The sequence below is a fragment of the Aythya marila genome, assembly GCF_965140915.1.
Source record: "Aythya marila genome assembly, chromosome: 1".
Lineage (NCBI taxonomy): Eukaryota > Metazoa > Chordata > Aves > Anseriformes > Anatidae > Aythya > Aythya marila.
In genome coordinates, this window is record NC_139042.1 from 119,124,233 (window position 1) to 119,137,703 (window position 13,471).

At 50.7% G+C, this 13,471-nt stretch overlaps 3 protein-coding genes across 3 annotated transcripts; 2 read left to right on the forward strand and 1 right to left on the reverse strand.

The window, feature by feature from the left end:
- Window positions 1–1,513: 1,513 nt before the first annotated feature.
- On the forward strand, window positions 1,514–6,027 carry GTPBP8 (GTP binding protein 8; the record flags this gene model as incomplete). The annotated part of the gene is made up of 7 exons (XM_082751435.1): window positions 1,514–1,885; window positions 1,978–2,076; window positions 2,556–2,686; window positions 2,951–3,050; window positions 3,472–3,590; window positions 4,016–4,140; window positions 4,749–6,027. The coding sequence occupies 6 exons, from the start codon at window positions 1,514–1,516 to the stop codon at window positions 4,098–4,100; spliced, it is 906 nt and encodes a 301-aa protein (XP_082607561.1). The 3' UTR covers window positions 4,101–4,140; window positions 4,749–6,027.
- Window positions 6,028–6,299: 272 nt separating this feature from the next.
- Window positions 6,300–8,150, forward strand: TAF13 (TATA-box binding protein associated factor 13). The gene is made up of 4 exons (XM_082784932.1): window positions 6,300–6,365; window positions 6,471–6,549; window positions 6,633–6,730; window positions 7,531–8,150. The coding sequence occupies exons 1-4, from the start codon at window positions 6,339–6,341 to the stop codon at window positions 7,699–7,701; spliced, it is 375 nt and encodes a 124-aa protein (XP_082641058.1). The 5' UTR covers window positions 6,300–6,338; the 3' UTR covers window positions 7,702–8,150.
- A 117-nt stretch (window positions 8,151–8,267) lies between these two features.
- RMP64 (ribonuclease MRP subunit p64) lies at window positions 8,268–13,360 on the reverse strand. The gene is made up of 9 exons (XM_082784931.1): window positions 13,255–13,360; window positions 13,011–13,165; window positions 12,215–12,291; window positions 11,977–12,108; window positions 11,560–11,637; window positions 10,650–10,999; window positions 10,314–10,375; window positions 9,959–10,209; window positions 8,268–9,492 (listed from the first exon to the last, which is right to left on the reverse strand). Exons 1-9 carry the CDS (start codon window positions 13,343–13,345, stop codon window positions 9,126–9,128), a joined length of 1,563 nt encoding a protein of 520 aa, XP_082641057.1. The 5' UTR covers window positions 13,346–13,360; the 3' UTR covers window positions 8,268–9,125.
- Window positions 13,361–13,471: the final 111 nt, after the last annotated feature.

A 13,471-nucleotide genomic window follows, 5' to 3' on the forward strand; every position in this document is an offset into this window, starting at 1 on the left:
TTTTTGCATTTCTGAAAGCCCAAACTCCGTCTGCCTTTAGAGCTGGAGCCACACAGTGTGGTAATACTGTGATAAGAGCATCACTGCCGTGTCCTGGGCAGCTGCTCTGAGCTTCTGGCTTTGTTGTCTGTCTCCAGCACAGCCCTGGAGCTGGTTTTAAGTGTCCTTCAACCTCAGATTGCTGCCACCTCCTCCTCAGCTCAGAAGACGTCTCCCCAAGGGGCTCCGTGCCTCCAGCAGCAGGCCTTATCCTCCCCTGCTGCCCTCCCAGCCCCATCACTGATGTGCCAGGTGCAGTTTGGTCCCACTTCACCCTCAGGGCTGCCTCCTGCAAGAGGCCGCGCTCTGCTGCTCTCTCATCTCCATCTCCTGGGCAAGGCGGGCAACGGCACCCGCCTGGAGATGCTCCTGCAGCGAGCAGCTGCTGGGTCCCGAACGAAGCCTGCCCTTTTGCTTTTAGGGTTGGTCTGTGTTGCTTTCCAGCCTTACTGCATTTATGAATTATCAAGGACTTTGCCGAGATCCTCACCTGAAATGGTTTCTGGACGGATCACTAGAGAACATGGCAATCTGAGCAACCATGTCATAGATCTGTGAGGGGCAGGAGCCAACTCTTACAAGGGCAGTCTCGGAGCAGTCTCGGAGTTGTGGCCTGTGCGAGCCATCAGTACCGCTGAATGATGTCGCACGATGGCCTTTGGATGCCCTGGCCACAAAAACTCCCGTATGCTGAAAAGGGCAGTCCTGAGCTGGTGCCTGGAGACCTACCTGGCTACGGAGGAAAAAGCTGGCAGCAGGCGACCACGGGGAGAACGAACCACTCGGACAAGGTTGTTCCTTCCCACCTGAACATGGTCAGCCTTGCTGAAGGTCTGGGAATGCCACGGCCACACAGAGAGGGACATCTGCACAGCGAGGGCACGTCTGTCACACGGGGTGTGTGCAGGTGAGCGAGGCTTTACGTGGCAGCTCTGTCTGTCTGCGAGCCTTTGGGATGGCCCCACAGGGACTCCCCGTGGGGAATGCCAGCAGCAGTGAGCTGTGTGGGACAAAAATACCTAAAAGCGCCCACTCTGCTTTTTTTTTTATTATTATTATTTTTATATTTTATTTTTTTTTTAAGTTTTTGGCTTAAAAATGTGGAAATCTGCCTACCAGGATGGTTACAAAGCTGATCTCTGGCCAGGGTGGGTTTTCTGGTACCGGCTTCACCGCAGAGTTTAATTAAGCTAGGTTGTTAAATCACCATAAGGCATTAGCGGTGTGCCTAAACTAGTCCTTGCGATGTTTGTTCCTCTGCTTTTTCTCTCCGTACCCACCTGTGATTTACTCGCACCAGGGGGCTGACAGGAGAGAGGCGTGCTCTGCCTGCATACCAATCACGCCTCTATTTCCTAGCGCTGTGCGTGCAGCAGACAGCGGCTGTGGCCTGTCTCCAGCTCAAAGCATTAGAGCTCCACCTTGCTGCAGGAGGAGCAGATGTTAAGGGGACGTAGTGCTGTGCCCTGCCGCCATGCGGCTGCTGCGGGCGGCCCGCGGCCGGGGACGTGGACATGGACCGGGGCATGGACCGGGGCATGGACCGGGGCATGGACCGGGGCCGGGCCGCCGCCCGCCGCCCCTGGCGGCCCTGTCGCAGGCGCTGCGGCTGGAGCGGAGCCGGCGCTCGGGCTCGGGCTCGGGCTCGGCCCTGGTGTTCCCGCTGCAGGGGCTGGCCCGCTGCCTGCTGCCCGGCGCCGAGGCGGCGGCCCTCGGCCTCTTCCAGCCCGGCCTGGCCGCGCTGCGCAGCGCCGAGCGGCTCTTCGCGGCCGGGCCCGGCCACGCCGTCGGCTACCTCAGCTCCGCCGTGCGCATGGAGCACGCCCCGCCGCCTGCCCTGCCCGAGGTGGGGGACGGGGACCCGGGGGGACGGGGACCCAGGGGGCCGGGAGTGCGGGGCGCAGCCTGAGCGCCCGCCCTGCTGTCCCGCTGCCCCAGGTGTGCTTCATCGGCCGGAGCAACGTGGGCAAGTCGTCGCTGATCCGGGCCCTGTTCGCGCTGTCGCCAGCAGTGGAGGTCCGGGTGTCGAAAACGCCGGTGAGTGCCGCGCTGCCGCCCTCTGCTTGGGCAGGAGCCGCTGCCAAGGCGGGCGAGAAGGGTGGAGGGAGCAAGGGCTGGAGAAACGTGAGGTGACAGGGGAGCGTGCCAGCTCGCAGCCAGCACAGGCTTGGCTTTTGCAAAGGAAAAGGTGAAAAGTGCCCAGCTCTACACCTCGGCCAGGGCTGGCACGTGCAGCAAAGTCTTGCAAGCCAAGCAGTCGTGATGTTAAGCCCTTTGGGAAGCACCAGGCACAGAGATGAGCGTAGGTATTTTGAGCTGGTTATTTTAAGGATAGAGCCATATGGGGTTGCGGAAAGGATAAAACAGCTTAAAGCAGCACTAGCGTTTTTGCAGCATTCTCTGGGGCGTAGGGTATAGTATGGATATACTTTGCAGGGCATCTCCTGCTCTGCTACTTAAAGCAACTTCTTAACCCTCTGTCTTAAACTTTTCCCTTTTTTAAATCCTCTCCCCAGGGCCACACAAAGAAGATGAATTTCTTCAAAGTCGGGAAGTACTTTACGCTGGTGGATATGCCAGGATATGGCTACCGGGCCCCAGAAGACTTTGTGGAGATGGTGGAGGCCTACCTGCAGAAACGGCAGAAGTAAGGAACATAACTGCACCTCCATTCAGCAGTGAGAGCTGAACACCCATACGCAGCATCGTGGGGCTGGATGGAGAAATGCAGCAGAGGTGGCTGCTTTCAGGGGTAGTGCAGAAAAAAATGATGGAGGTGCTGCTCCATGCTGACCTCTCAGTTGCCGTGCGTGGCCCAAATCCTACATTACTTGTTCATGCTTACGAATTTGGAAGTAGCACAATGGGATGATATAATGGTGGTGATTAATGTTGCCTGTATTTCTGACAGCTTGAAGAGGACTTTTCTATTAGTTGATGGTGTAGTAGGACTGCAGAAAACAGACCATATTGCAGTAGAGATGCTGGAAGAGTTTGGGATTCCGTATGTGGTAAGTGATGCTTTGTTCTTGAAAAGGTAGAACAAAAACTTGTGTTAGTTTTATGCTAAAGGCAATCTGTGCAGCTGTGTACCCTCTGCCTGAGCTTTTGCAAGTTGTCCCACCTAAGTAGAATACCTTCTACCCCACCTTTGTTGTTAGTTACGTAGGCCTAAAGTATGGCTGGGGGGATTTGAAGGACTCTTTTGCTTGATTTATTAAATGAATGCTTTTTTCAATGCTTAGATCAAGGAATGTGAAAAAGTCCACAGCTTTTATGCAGGCTATGGAAGTGTTTTGGTAAACTCTATTACACAATTTTTCCCAATTAGATAAGACCCGGAGCTTTCAGTCTGCCTTGCAAGATGTTCCAGGATAGCAGCAAAATAATCTCTTTTTCCTGTCTCAATCTTCCGTTTCTTTATCTGTGCAGATGGTGTTAACAAAAATTGACCGGGCTTCCAAGGGACTGTTGTTAAAGAATGTACTGGGGATCCAGGAGTTTGTGAAGGAGAAAACTCAAGGATGCTTTCCTCAGCTATTCCTGGTCAGGTAAAGGTCTTCTTCGTTGCTGCTGTTGGCTTTCAGGTGATGATTTGCACTGGACAAGCTACCTAAAATGGGTCTCTCTGCACTAGGGATGACAATTCCTTGTGCCCCAAGGATGGCAGGTGGGCTGCCTGCACAGGAACACCCCTCTCCTTCTTCCCCATCCTCTACAGCTGAGTTGAGTTCAGCTTTGAAGGCTGCTGAGAAGGGCAGCAGTACCTGTGCTGCCTGGTAGCGGGCTTTGTCACTTTGTTTGGAGCTGTGCTAACAGCAGCAAGCCATAATTGATCACACTGTAGAAGTGCTTGCATCCCCCCAGTGCAGTACAACCTTAAAGTAATTTAATACAGCCAGTGGCTGAGCTTGTTTGTAGTACGTGAAGGTAATGCAGCATCAGGGACTGAATATACGTGTCTTTGTTTCCACAGTTCTGTAGAGTTTTCAGGAATCCACTTGCTAAGGTGTTTTATAGCCCATGTTACTGGAAACCTGCCTACTGTAGAGGACAGCTGAAGACTGGCTCCTGATCTGCTCAGCTCATCCAAAACAAAAGGTACCAAAACTACAGGTCTAAACTTTCATTGTAAATAACACGAAGCACTAAAATTTATTTCTGGATAAATTTGTATAAAATGTTGGATAAATTAATGTTTGTAAGGATAAGTTTTTTCTTTAATAAAGTCATCAGTGCAGGAACTTTGCACTGTGAATTAATCCAGGGTACTTCAGAACTATTTTACAAACCTACGTGATTGTGCAGAGAAAAAAACTCAGAACCTCCAAAGACAAGCTAGGTTTTAATACAGCATTTCCTCTCCCTCCAGGTAAATGTTCAAAAAGCTACCACTGCATACAGAAGCTCTGCGGTAGTTAGGGTACCAGAGGGAGTCTAGTTATGTTATTCAGAAATTGAATGTCTTTGTATCAAAGACAAACTAAAGCTCTAATATTAAGCAGACTGTACTTGCCACATTGAACTGAATGATACCCCAAGGTATATTTCTCTCAGCTGATGTAGCAGAGACTGAAAACTAGCAAGTGGGCACCCTGCCTGCTCTGAGGCTATGTCGAGTGGAGATGGCCAATGCTTTGTGCGGGGCTTTTGGGGAACTGTTTGTGGTTTTTTGCTCTTGTAACCTCTCTGCATTGTGCATTCCATAGGTTCAGCATTACAGCGTGCCTCGCTTGCATCCAATTGTCCCTGTTCCAGGTGGACGCAGGAAAGGAAACATTTAGTGGGATCTGCCTCTTGGTTGCTGGTGGCTTGAAGCAGTGCAATAGATGAATGACACCTAGGGGGAGCCTCTCCTTCTGCCCATTACCATCAGTCAGCGCTGCGTCTACCTTCTGAGTTAAATCCCGTAGGGAGTTCTGCAGCTGCACTGAGACGAGTTGCCAGAGACAAATCCATTCTCTGCATCTGCCCTACCCTGAAAGCTGGAGCACAATACTGGTGTACCACAGCAGCTGAATGTGGCTATGAACACCTGACTGGGGGGAGACCAGAGCTGGCTGGTTACCAGGTACAGAATCAGCAAGAAGGATTGCCATTAAATAGCAGTAGCTGTATGAGGGAATTCAGACCAATGCTATTAAGTGCCTGTGTTAAACTCTGGCACTCATCTTGTCCAGTCTTAAGATTGCCAACTGTGTGCATGCAGCTCTCAAAGTTACTTACATTCAGTTCTTGGTAAAGCGTAGCTCTATAAACTGCTGAGGGTTAGAAGGTAGGATTTCTAGTATTTTGTTATGTTACAGAATTTATTGTAACGCTCAGATTAGACTGGAATGAAGTAAGGTCTGTTTCCAGTGCATACATAGGAAGTGGCAGTGTGTGAGGGAAGCAGGAGACAGCTGAGTATCTCTAGTTTCCACACCTGAGCAGAGGTCATGCCTGTAGTTCTGTGATATCTTACCTCACAGCAAACCAGCCTGCGGGATGTTTGATCCTAGGGGTAAATACAGTACTATGTAGACAGATGGAATTATGTGCAAATCTTAAAGACCAGTATCTTTCAAAAGCATCAACATAGTCAAGGCTATAATTTTCGAGGCCTCAGCCTTGACTGAGGAGCTTCTAAAAATAAGCCTGTGCAGTTAATGGGTGCGTGTAAAAGAAAGCATATTTCTGGTTTTAGTCTCTCTTCAGAGCAAAATCCTTTACAATGCTAGGAAGTGTTTTATTAACTATTTAAATACATCAAGTGTGTCTGTTAAGTCCGTTTGTAAAAATAAAAAGTGCTTTAAGGTGGCAGCAGACTGAATCAGACCCTATGATCCTTGAGTGTGTGTGTAGGGTTGCTGCGAGGTGTCCTTGGGGGCACCAACATGAAGCTAGGTTGTACGGTTTCTTAGAGCCATACTAGAGTCAGTAGGCAGAGTCCTATCCTGGAAAAAAACAGCCTTTCCTCTGGATGTATTTGGGTTTTCTGCTGTGTTGGCCAAAAGATTCTCATTCAGGAATGCTTAAAATACTACAAGAACTTTTATTTTGTTCAGCCATTTGAAGAGAGAACACTCATCAGTTTGTTACATGTAGGAGTCGGTGCCCCTGTGGCAGGTAAGACAGGTAAATGAAACCAAGTCCTCTGCTGGACTTCAGTATTAATCTTGCTAGGCGCATCGGCCTGTGTGTACGGAATGGTGTTTGAGTCCCGTTCCCGTTCCCCTCCGCGCCGCGAGATGGCGGCCGGCGGCGAGGCGGGGCGGGGCGGGGCGGGCGGAGGCGTTGCGGGGCGGCGGCGGGCGGCCATGGCTGACGAGGAGGAGGACGCGCCGGTGAGCGGGGACGGGGCCGGGACTGGGGACGGGTTCGGGCTCGGGTGCGGGGCCCCGTGTGGGGCCCCCCGCGCTGACGGCGCCTCTCCCCCGCGCTGAGCCCAGTTCGAGGAGGACGCGGAGGAGGGCGGCGGAGGCCTGGACGGCGGGCAGGGCCGCAGGAAGCGGCTCTTCTCCAAGGAGCGTGAGTCGGGGTTGCGGCGGGGAGAGGGGAGCGGGGCCGGGGCGAGGCGAGCAGGGCTCACCCCACCCCGCGCCTCCCCGCAGTCAGGTGCATGATGTACGGCTTCGGGGACGACCAGAACCCCTACACCGAGTCCGTGGACATCCTGGAGGACCTGGTCATCGAGTTCATCACGGAGATGGTGAGTCGGCGGCGGGCAGCGCCTCCTCGGGAAGGGCTCAGCCTCCCAAGGGAGAAAGCACTGGTGCTGTGACAGGGAAAAGCCTCAGCTCAGGCTTTGCTCTGCCAAGGTTCAGACAAAATTCATGTGTTTTGCTCCATGGGGGCTTAGAACAGTGCCGAAACCTTTAACTTAATGTTGTAGGGGGGAAAAAAATCCACAGCTGGCTTTGCAGCTGACCGTGGCATCGCTGCACACACAGCTGACAAAAAAAGGAGGCTCGGCCTCATAGTCTTATCTATTTGGGTTTTCTCAAAGCCTTTACATAGATGGAAAAGCAATTCCATGCAACGAAATAAATGCAGGCTGCTGGGGCCTGGAGCCATTGCTGTTGAAGGTGTTTGGATGCTGTCTGAAAGCTTGTGGTTTAAAAAGGAAATCTTATTGTTTGTAGACCCTCTTTCTCTCAAAAGGTTAGCCCTGCCTGCCCTGCTCGGAATGCCCTAAACTGCCTCCTGGTACAGGTATTGCACCCTGCATGCCAGTTCTGCTTGATGATATTGTTGCTCAAGCACTGTGCAGACCCAGTGCCCCCTACATGTGATCTGGGTTTAGTTTGATGCCATTACTATTACGTATAGAGCTGTATGCACAGTGGGGGTGACAGCACTTAGCAGTTTTGTGACTAGGGACGAGGACAGTGGTACCCAGATCCTGAAATTGCCAGCTTGATTATAGAAGTGCCAGGGAATGAAGTGGCACTGAGTTGAAAAAATGCTCAGGGGCCAGAGGAACGCTGTTTTTCGTCTTGTCTCTTACAGACACACAAGGCCATGTCAATCGGCCGGCAGGGGCGCGTACAGGTGGAGGACATCGTCTTTCTAATCCGCAAGGACCCCCGCAAGTTTGCCAGGGTTAAAGACCTCCTGACCATGAACGAAGAACTGAAACGAGCCAGGAAGGCCTTCGATGAAGCAAACTACGGGTCCTGATCCTGTGCGCAGGCTGCTCTGGGGCATGTCTCAGGCACCTGCTGCCCAGCAGGAAGCAATGTCGCTTGTTTGGAGGGGTCACTCGGGATGGACACCAGCCCTGAGGGATACCAGTCCTGCCCCTTCGGAGAGGCGTTCAGGCAGCTGAATGTTACCCGACTGGATGTGGTATACGTTTTTGTACTATTCTATCACTTCAAGAAATGAGCTGTAAAGATTCTTTGAAGGGCAAAATTCTGTTTTAAGTAGAACTGTGATGAACCAGACACCTAGAGGGCTAATGATTTTTTTTTTTTTTCCCGTTTTGGTTATCACTAGGTATTCTGTTTATAGGAAACTTAGAAAATGGGTTTTGGGCTAGAAAACTTGGTTTATCCACTTAACCAAACTCTGATAAGTTCTTGCTGTCTGTTCTGTATATACTCCTTTAATAAAATAGTTTGAGTTTACGCGTGCTCATTCTTCATAAAAATTTACAAGGATCACTTCACACTGGGTGCATAATGTGGTTTTTTTTTGTTTTTTTAAAAAACACCTAAGCAGCTGTTGGGGTTCTATCCATGTAGACACAGCTTTTTTTTTTTTTTTTTTTTTTTTTTTTTTTTTTTTTTTACCCTAAGTTAAATTAGGAAGCTGAAGCTCTAGCTTTACTTGCACTTAGACATCTTTCTTACCCCTGTTGGGCAGGTAAATACAGCAATAAAGCTGCTTAGTCTTTCTTCTGAGAATTTTTTTCTACATAGTTTCCTGGTGATGCTGATCTTGAGACTTAGGCTTTGGCTTGTAACTGACGGAAAGCACTGACCTCACTGCGTGTTCTAACGTTATTTCGTAAGTACGTGGTGGAATAGCTCCACCTTACCTTGCCCAGCAGGCAGAAATTGCACACTGAGAAGACTTCAGGCAGTGGGAGACAAGTTCGTGGGTAAGGAATTTACTCTTACAGGCCCCAGCTGTGCTTTGCCCCATTTCCGGAGCAGCAGGGTTCAGGTAACTCCCCATTTCAGGACAAGGGTAACAAATACTGAACAGTGGTAATACTGCAAGACAAGGCCCTCACCTAAATGAGGCAGCAAAGAAGGAAGAGTATAATGTATAATCTGGTCCGAAGCAACAGCATGTGCTCAGCTGCAGCCCTCTGCCTTGGGTGGTAATTATTTGCACTGCAGCTGACAGTCCAGCAACAGAGAGAGGATTTTAAATAAGAGGTAACTCAAAGCTGCTGTTCCTGAAAGGTCTAGGTGAAAGGATACAGATTGCTCAATGGTTTTGAACACTGTTCCAATAAAAAAATACTATTTTATAAAAATATACTAAAATAGTTATTTTCTTATCAGAATGTAGGGTATGAGTTACCAAAACACTGTAAGTATTCTGAGAGTTTTACATAGAAGAAGACGCCCCCTCATCTTCCCAGTCCAGGATCAGACCCCCATTGCAGCAAAAATAGAATCGATATCCATGTTGTCAGAAACCTCTTCCTGCACGGAGCCAGGAAGCAGCCGCTTTGGGGTCCCTGCTGCACTCAGTTTGTCAGCAGCTGTACAAGAGATGGGAGGTCCAGCCTGACCTGAAGGCCCCACGCTGAGCAAAGCCCTGTTCTCACAGACTCCGAAAAGCTCAGCCTGGTTTGGCCGTGCAGTCCGAGTTCTCTTCAAGCGCCTGGACGATTTCACCTTCCTCTGCCAGAGCCGTGCCCCCAGGTACTGCCTCGGCCAGTGCCTGCGCTGTGAGCCGCACAGGAGGTACTTGCAGAGAGAGGTTTTGACGCAGCACAGCTTCTTCCGCAGGCTTAAGGGAAGGAAGGTGCAAAACAGAAACAAAACAGAACTTTTAGCAGCTGTTTTTCAGAAGCAGTTACTTCTGGTGCTCTCAGAGATTTGGTTATTGGCGTTCTCTACCATTTTACTTGTCACACCCATGAGATACAACAGCATCTTGTAGAATACTAGCTAGGGCTTTCTGAAGAAGCCTGGCACCCTTAACATCATCTAGTAGTTGCCACTTACATGCCTGTGCTTAAAACTGCATTTTCACTCTCCCTCCTTATTCTGTATTTGTGCATCTCTTAACCTTTTAAATCCTCTCACAAATGAAACCAAACAGAATATTCACATCACAGCATGTAGTGACCTGAAGTAGTGATCCTGTTGAAGCTCAAGAAAAGGGGTTAGATCACCGCATTTCCCTGCACTGCAGCAAAACACAACATTAAGATGTAGTGCCAGATCCAGAACCCCCTGCATGTGCAACATACCTGCATCCTTGCGCCTCCACGTGGTGTAGCCGGTTGCTTTTCAACAATTTGTTACGAAAAAAATAAGCTGCTGGTTTGAGTTTGTGGCCTTTGCACCACAGAATAGCTTTTCTGAGTGCCTCTGACAGCTCCCTGAAAGATGCAGCTGTTTGGAACATCTGTAGGAGAGACCCAGTGTGCTGCAATTTCACCATGTAAGAGGAGAGCGACTCTGGCATTTCTTTAAAAGGTGTTGATGTAAGGTATCTATCCTGAAACAAGGAATAACAGAAATAGTTACCTTTTATAAGTTACATCACAGTGTTAGGAGCTTTGAAGTTAAAATAAAGAACGTGTAAAATGGTGGCACACACACCTCTTGTGTTGGAGGTCTGGATGGTCTAAGTAAGCTCTTCACGTCAAAGCCCAGCTGCTTTCCTGGAGGAAGAGAGCAGTGTTCCCGTTATGAGGTTTCGAGTTTTACGCCTTTGCACACAGACACTACCTCTTTGTCCTGCGGGGCTCTCGGCTCTCCTGCCCTCTCAGCAGGCTCACGCCTGCACTCAACGCTCTCCTCCTCTTCCAAGGACAGGAGAGGGGAGTTTGTACTCGAAATGCCCCCTCTGTGTAGCAAAGTGCTCAGCTGTGTTGGGCAGAGGTTGCTGTCACCTCAGCTGCCAGACAGCAGTGGCACCGCGGCACACGGCCTTACCTCTGTTCTCTCTGGTCACCAGAACTGGCTCTCCAACATCCATAGGGACGCTCGGGTTTTTCATAGCACTCTCACAGGTCACAAAACCATTCCCAGCCTCTGACTCTGCCTTTGGCACGTCTGGGAAAAGCTTCTTCACCCAGCTGGTGGGTCGTTTTGCTGTTAGTATTGCAGCCTTTTGCTTCTTCACCTCAGAAGAAAGGTCAGCTCCAAGAAAGTTTCTGATATCAGACGGGAAGGCAAACCCCTTAATGTAAGGCATCTGCTGGGTCTCGGACACCAGACGCAGTGATGCTGACAGCACGCCGTACAAGGAAATGAGGCTCTGCAGTATGCATCTGTACTGAATCCTGAGGAGAGAAGAGGTGGGAGTCTCCTCTAGCAAGACCTTGTGCTTATCCTCACGGAACAGCTCCTTCAACTCAAGACGAAGAGCTCACGGAAAAGATCCCAAGCTGCCCTTCCCCTCTACTCCCCATCAATACACTTTTTACACCCCACCACCACGTTTTCCTTTAATATCAGTCGGAGCTCCCCCCGCTGACACCTTCCACCTTTCAGGCACGTTTATCATCAGTGTGGGACTAGCAAAGAGGATTTCCCTGAAAAATTCAGCAGTGATGCAGAACAACTTTATCACAGCCCTTCCGTTTCAGCATGAGGCAGGCTTACTGCTCGCTGCAAGGAGTACGAGATGCCAGGGTCTGTGGCAGGCTGGTGTTAACGCTGTGGTTTTACCAGCACCCTAGAATCAGGTCCAAAAGGACGGAGGGATCTCTGATTCATAAAAGCTTTTCCCCCCTCTCCTCCCAGCTGAATAAAGCTCACTCAGCAGCAAGACTTTAATTACAGGCCCTTCTCCCTGACAGGCAAGTCAAACAGACAACAAACAAGACTTGACTACACAAACCATAGCCGGCTCAACAACCCCGAAGCCACGGTGTTCAGAAGTATGTATTCTTGTGAGCAGAGGTGCTTAACGGACAAGCTGGAGATTACACCAGTTAAGGCTAAAAAACAAACAGCCTGTAATGAAACTTGCTGAGCACACCAACTAGAGGCGGCTCGCAAGGCAATATCCTAGATCATTTGGGGAGATGAGTATCAAAACTTCGGGCTGCTCGAGGAGAGGAGAGCAGCCAGCCAACAGCCCGGGGTTCTCACTTAATAACTTGAAAATGAGATGTTTGGCTATCAAAGAAGCTTCAAGTTGCATACATGAGTTGCACTGCTGAGTCCGTCAGCAATACAGGTGCTACAGCAGACCTGATTTTGGTCTCATAAACTGGTGACCTGTAGGAATGTTTAAGCAGTGAGAAAAGGATACAGAAATGCTTTACAGCAGCAGTCCAGCAGACGCAGAATGAGCTTGCAGCCTCCCAGTACCTTCACAGCCACCGTTTCCAGCATAGGCTGGCTGGGAACTAAGTACTCTGCATGGGCCTCAAATTTATTTTTCCTGTGGCAATACAAAGACAAGGAGATGGCTATGATCTAGCACCTTCTCGTTTAGCTCTGAAGACTGAGTCAACGGGCAGTATAATGTACAGCATCACGATGCTTACTTGGGAATCAGTTCTGCCAGGGTTTCAATGCTGCCCACCAAGTTCATCTTCCACAGGCGCTTCAAGCATTGTTCCACCTGGAGAAAAGAGAATTCCTTCCATCTCAAAACTGGTGTTTTGAGATGTGAGCGCCTTGGCCTAAAAACTGTCACCATAAGCACTACTGTGAATGGTGAGTTCAGTTTTTGTCTTAAGCAAAGTACCTGAGAGAGTGGCCTGTGGTTGCTCCTCCCCCCCTCCCCATTATAATTAATTGGGATTCAAATCCCTGTACGAATCTTGTATTCAATGGTACACAGTTGTGCACACTTCAGGTTGTGGTACAAGCAAGAGAGGGTTGACTACTAGTTATAAAAGGCTGGAAAAGTGCAAATTCATAGGATCACAGAATCATTAAGGTGGGAAAAGCCCTCCAGGATCACCTGGTCCAACCATCCCCCTACCACCAGTGTCACCCACTGACCATGTCCCTCAGCACCGTGTCCAGCCTGTTCTTGAACACCTCAGGGACGGTGGCGCAATCACCTCCCTGAGCATCCCATCCCATCCCAGTGCCTGCCTGCTCTTTCTGAGGAGAAATATCTCCTCACTTCCACCCTACACATTGCACTGACAGCGGACAGCCTGGAAACCCACCCGGGACTGATCCGACGCGACTTAACGACGGGCAAAACGCAAAGACGAAGAAACCTGTGGTAGTTTTTTGTTTTTTTTTTTTTTTTTTTTAACATGCATATGGCTTTGTGCTATTTTCTATTTCTCCCCACGCTGTGACCCCCCCACAGCCCTTACTCACCTGCTGCAGGGCCAGGTACGGCCGGTGCCGGAGCAGCCTGCGGCGGTACGCGTACAGCAGCCCCCTCAGCACGCGGCCCTCCACGGCCGGGCCCTTCCCGCGCAGCCCCCGCACGGCCGCCAGGCAGCGGCGCCTCAGCTCCGGCAGGCTCCTCACTGCGGGCGGGAGGCACTCAGTAACCGCCGCAACCGCCAGCCCAACCGCCACAACCGCCAGCCCACCCGCCATAACCGCCCCCGGGGACCTGCGGGGTGCGGGGCCGCCATGGGCAGCGTGTGGCCGCCGGCCGGCCACGCCAGCTCCAGCCGGTTCCACGCCGCCTCCCCCGCCGCCATCTTGTCCCCGTCAGGGCGGAGCAGAGCGGGGCGGGACGCGCTGAGGGGAGCCGGGCACCCTCCAGCGGCTGCTGTAGAGTTGAAGGAATAAAGTTGAATTAAACGCAGATCTCGCTAGTTTGTGTC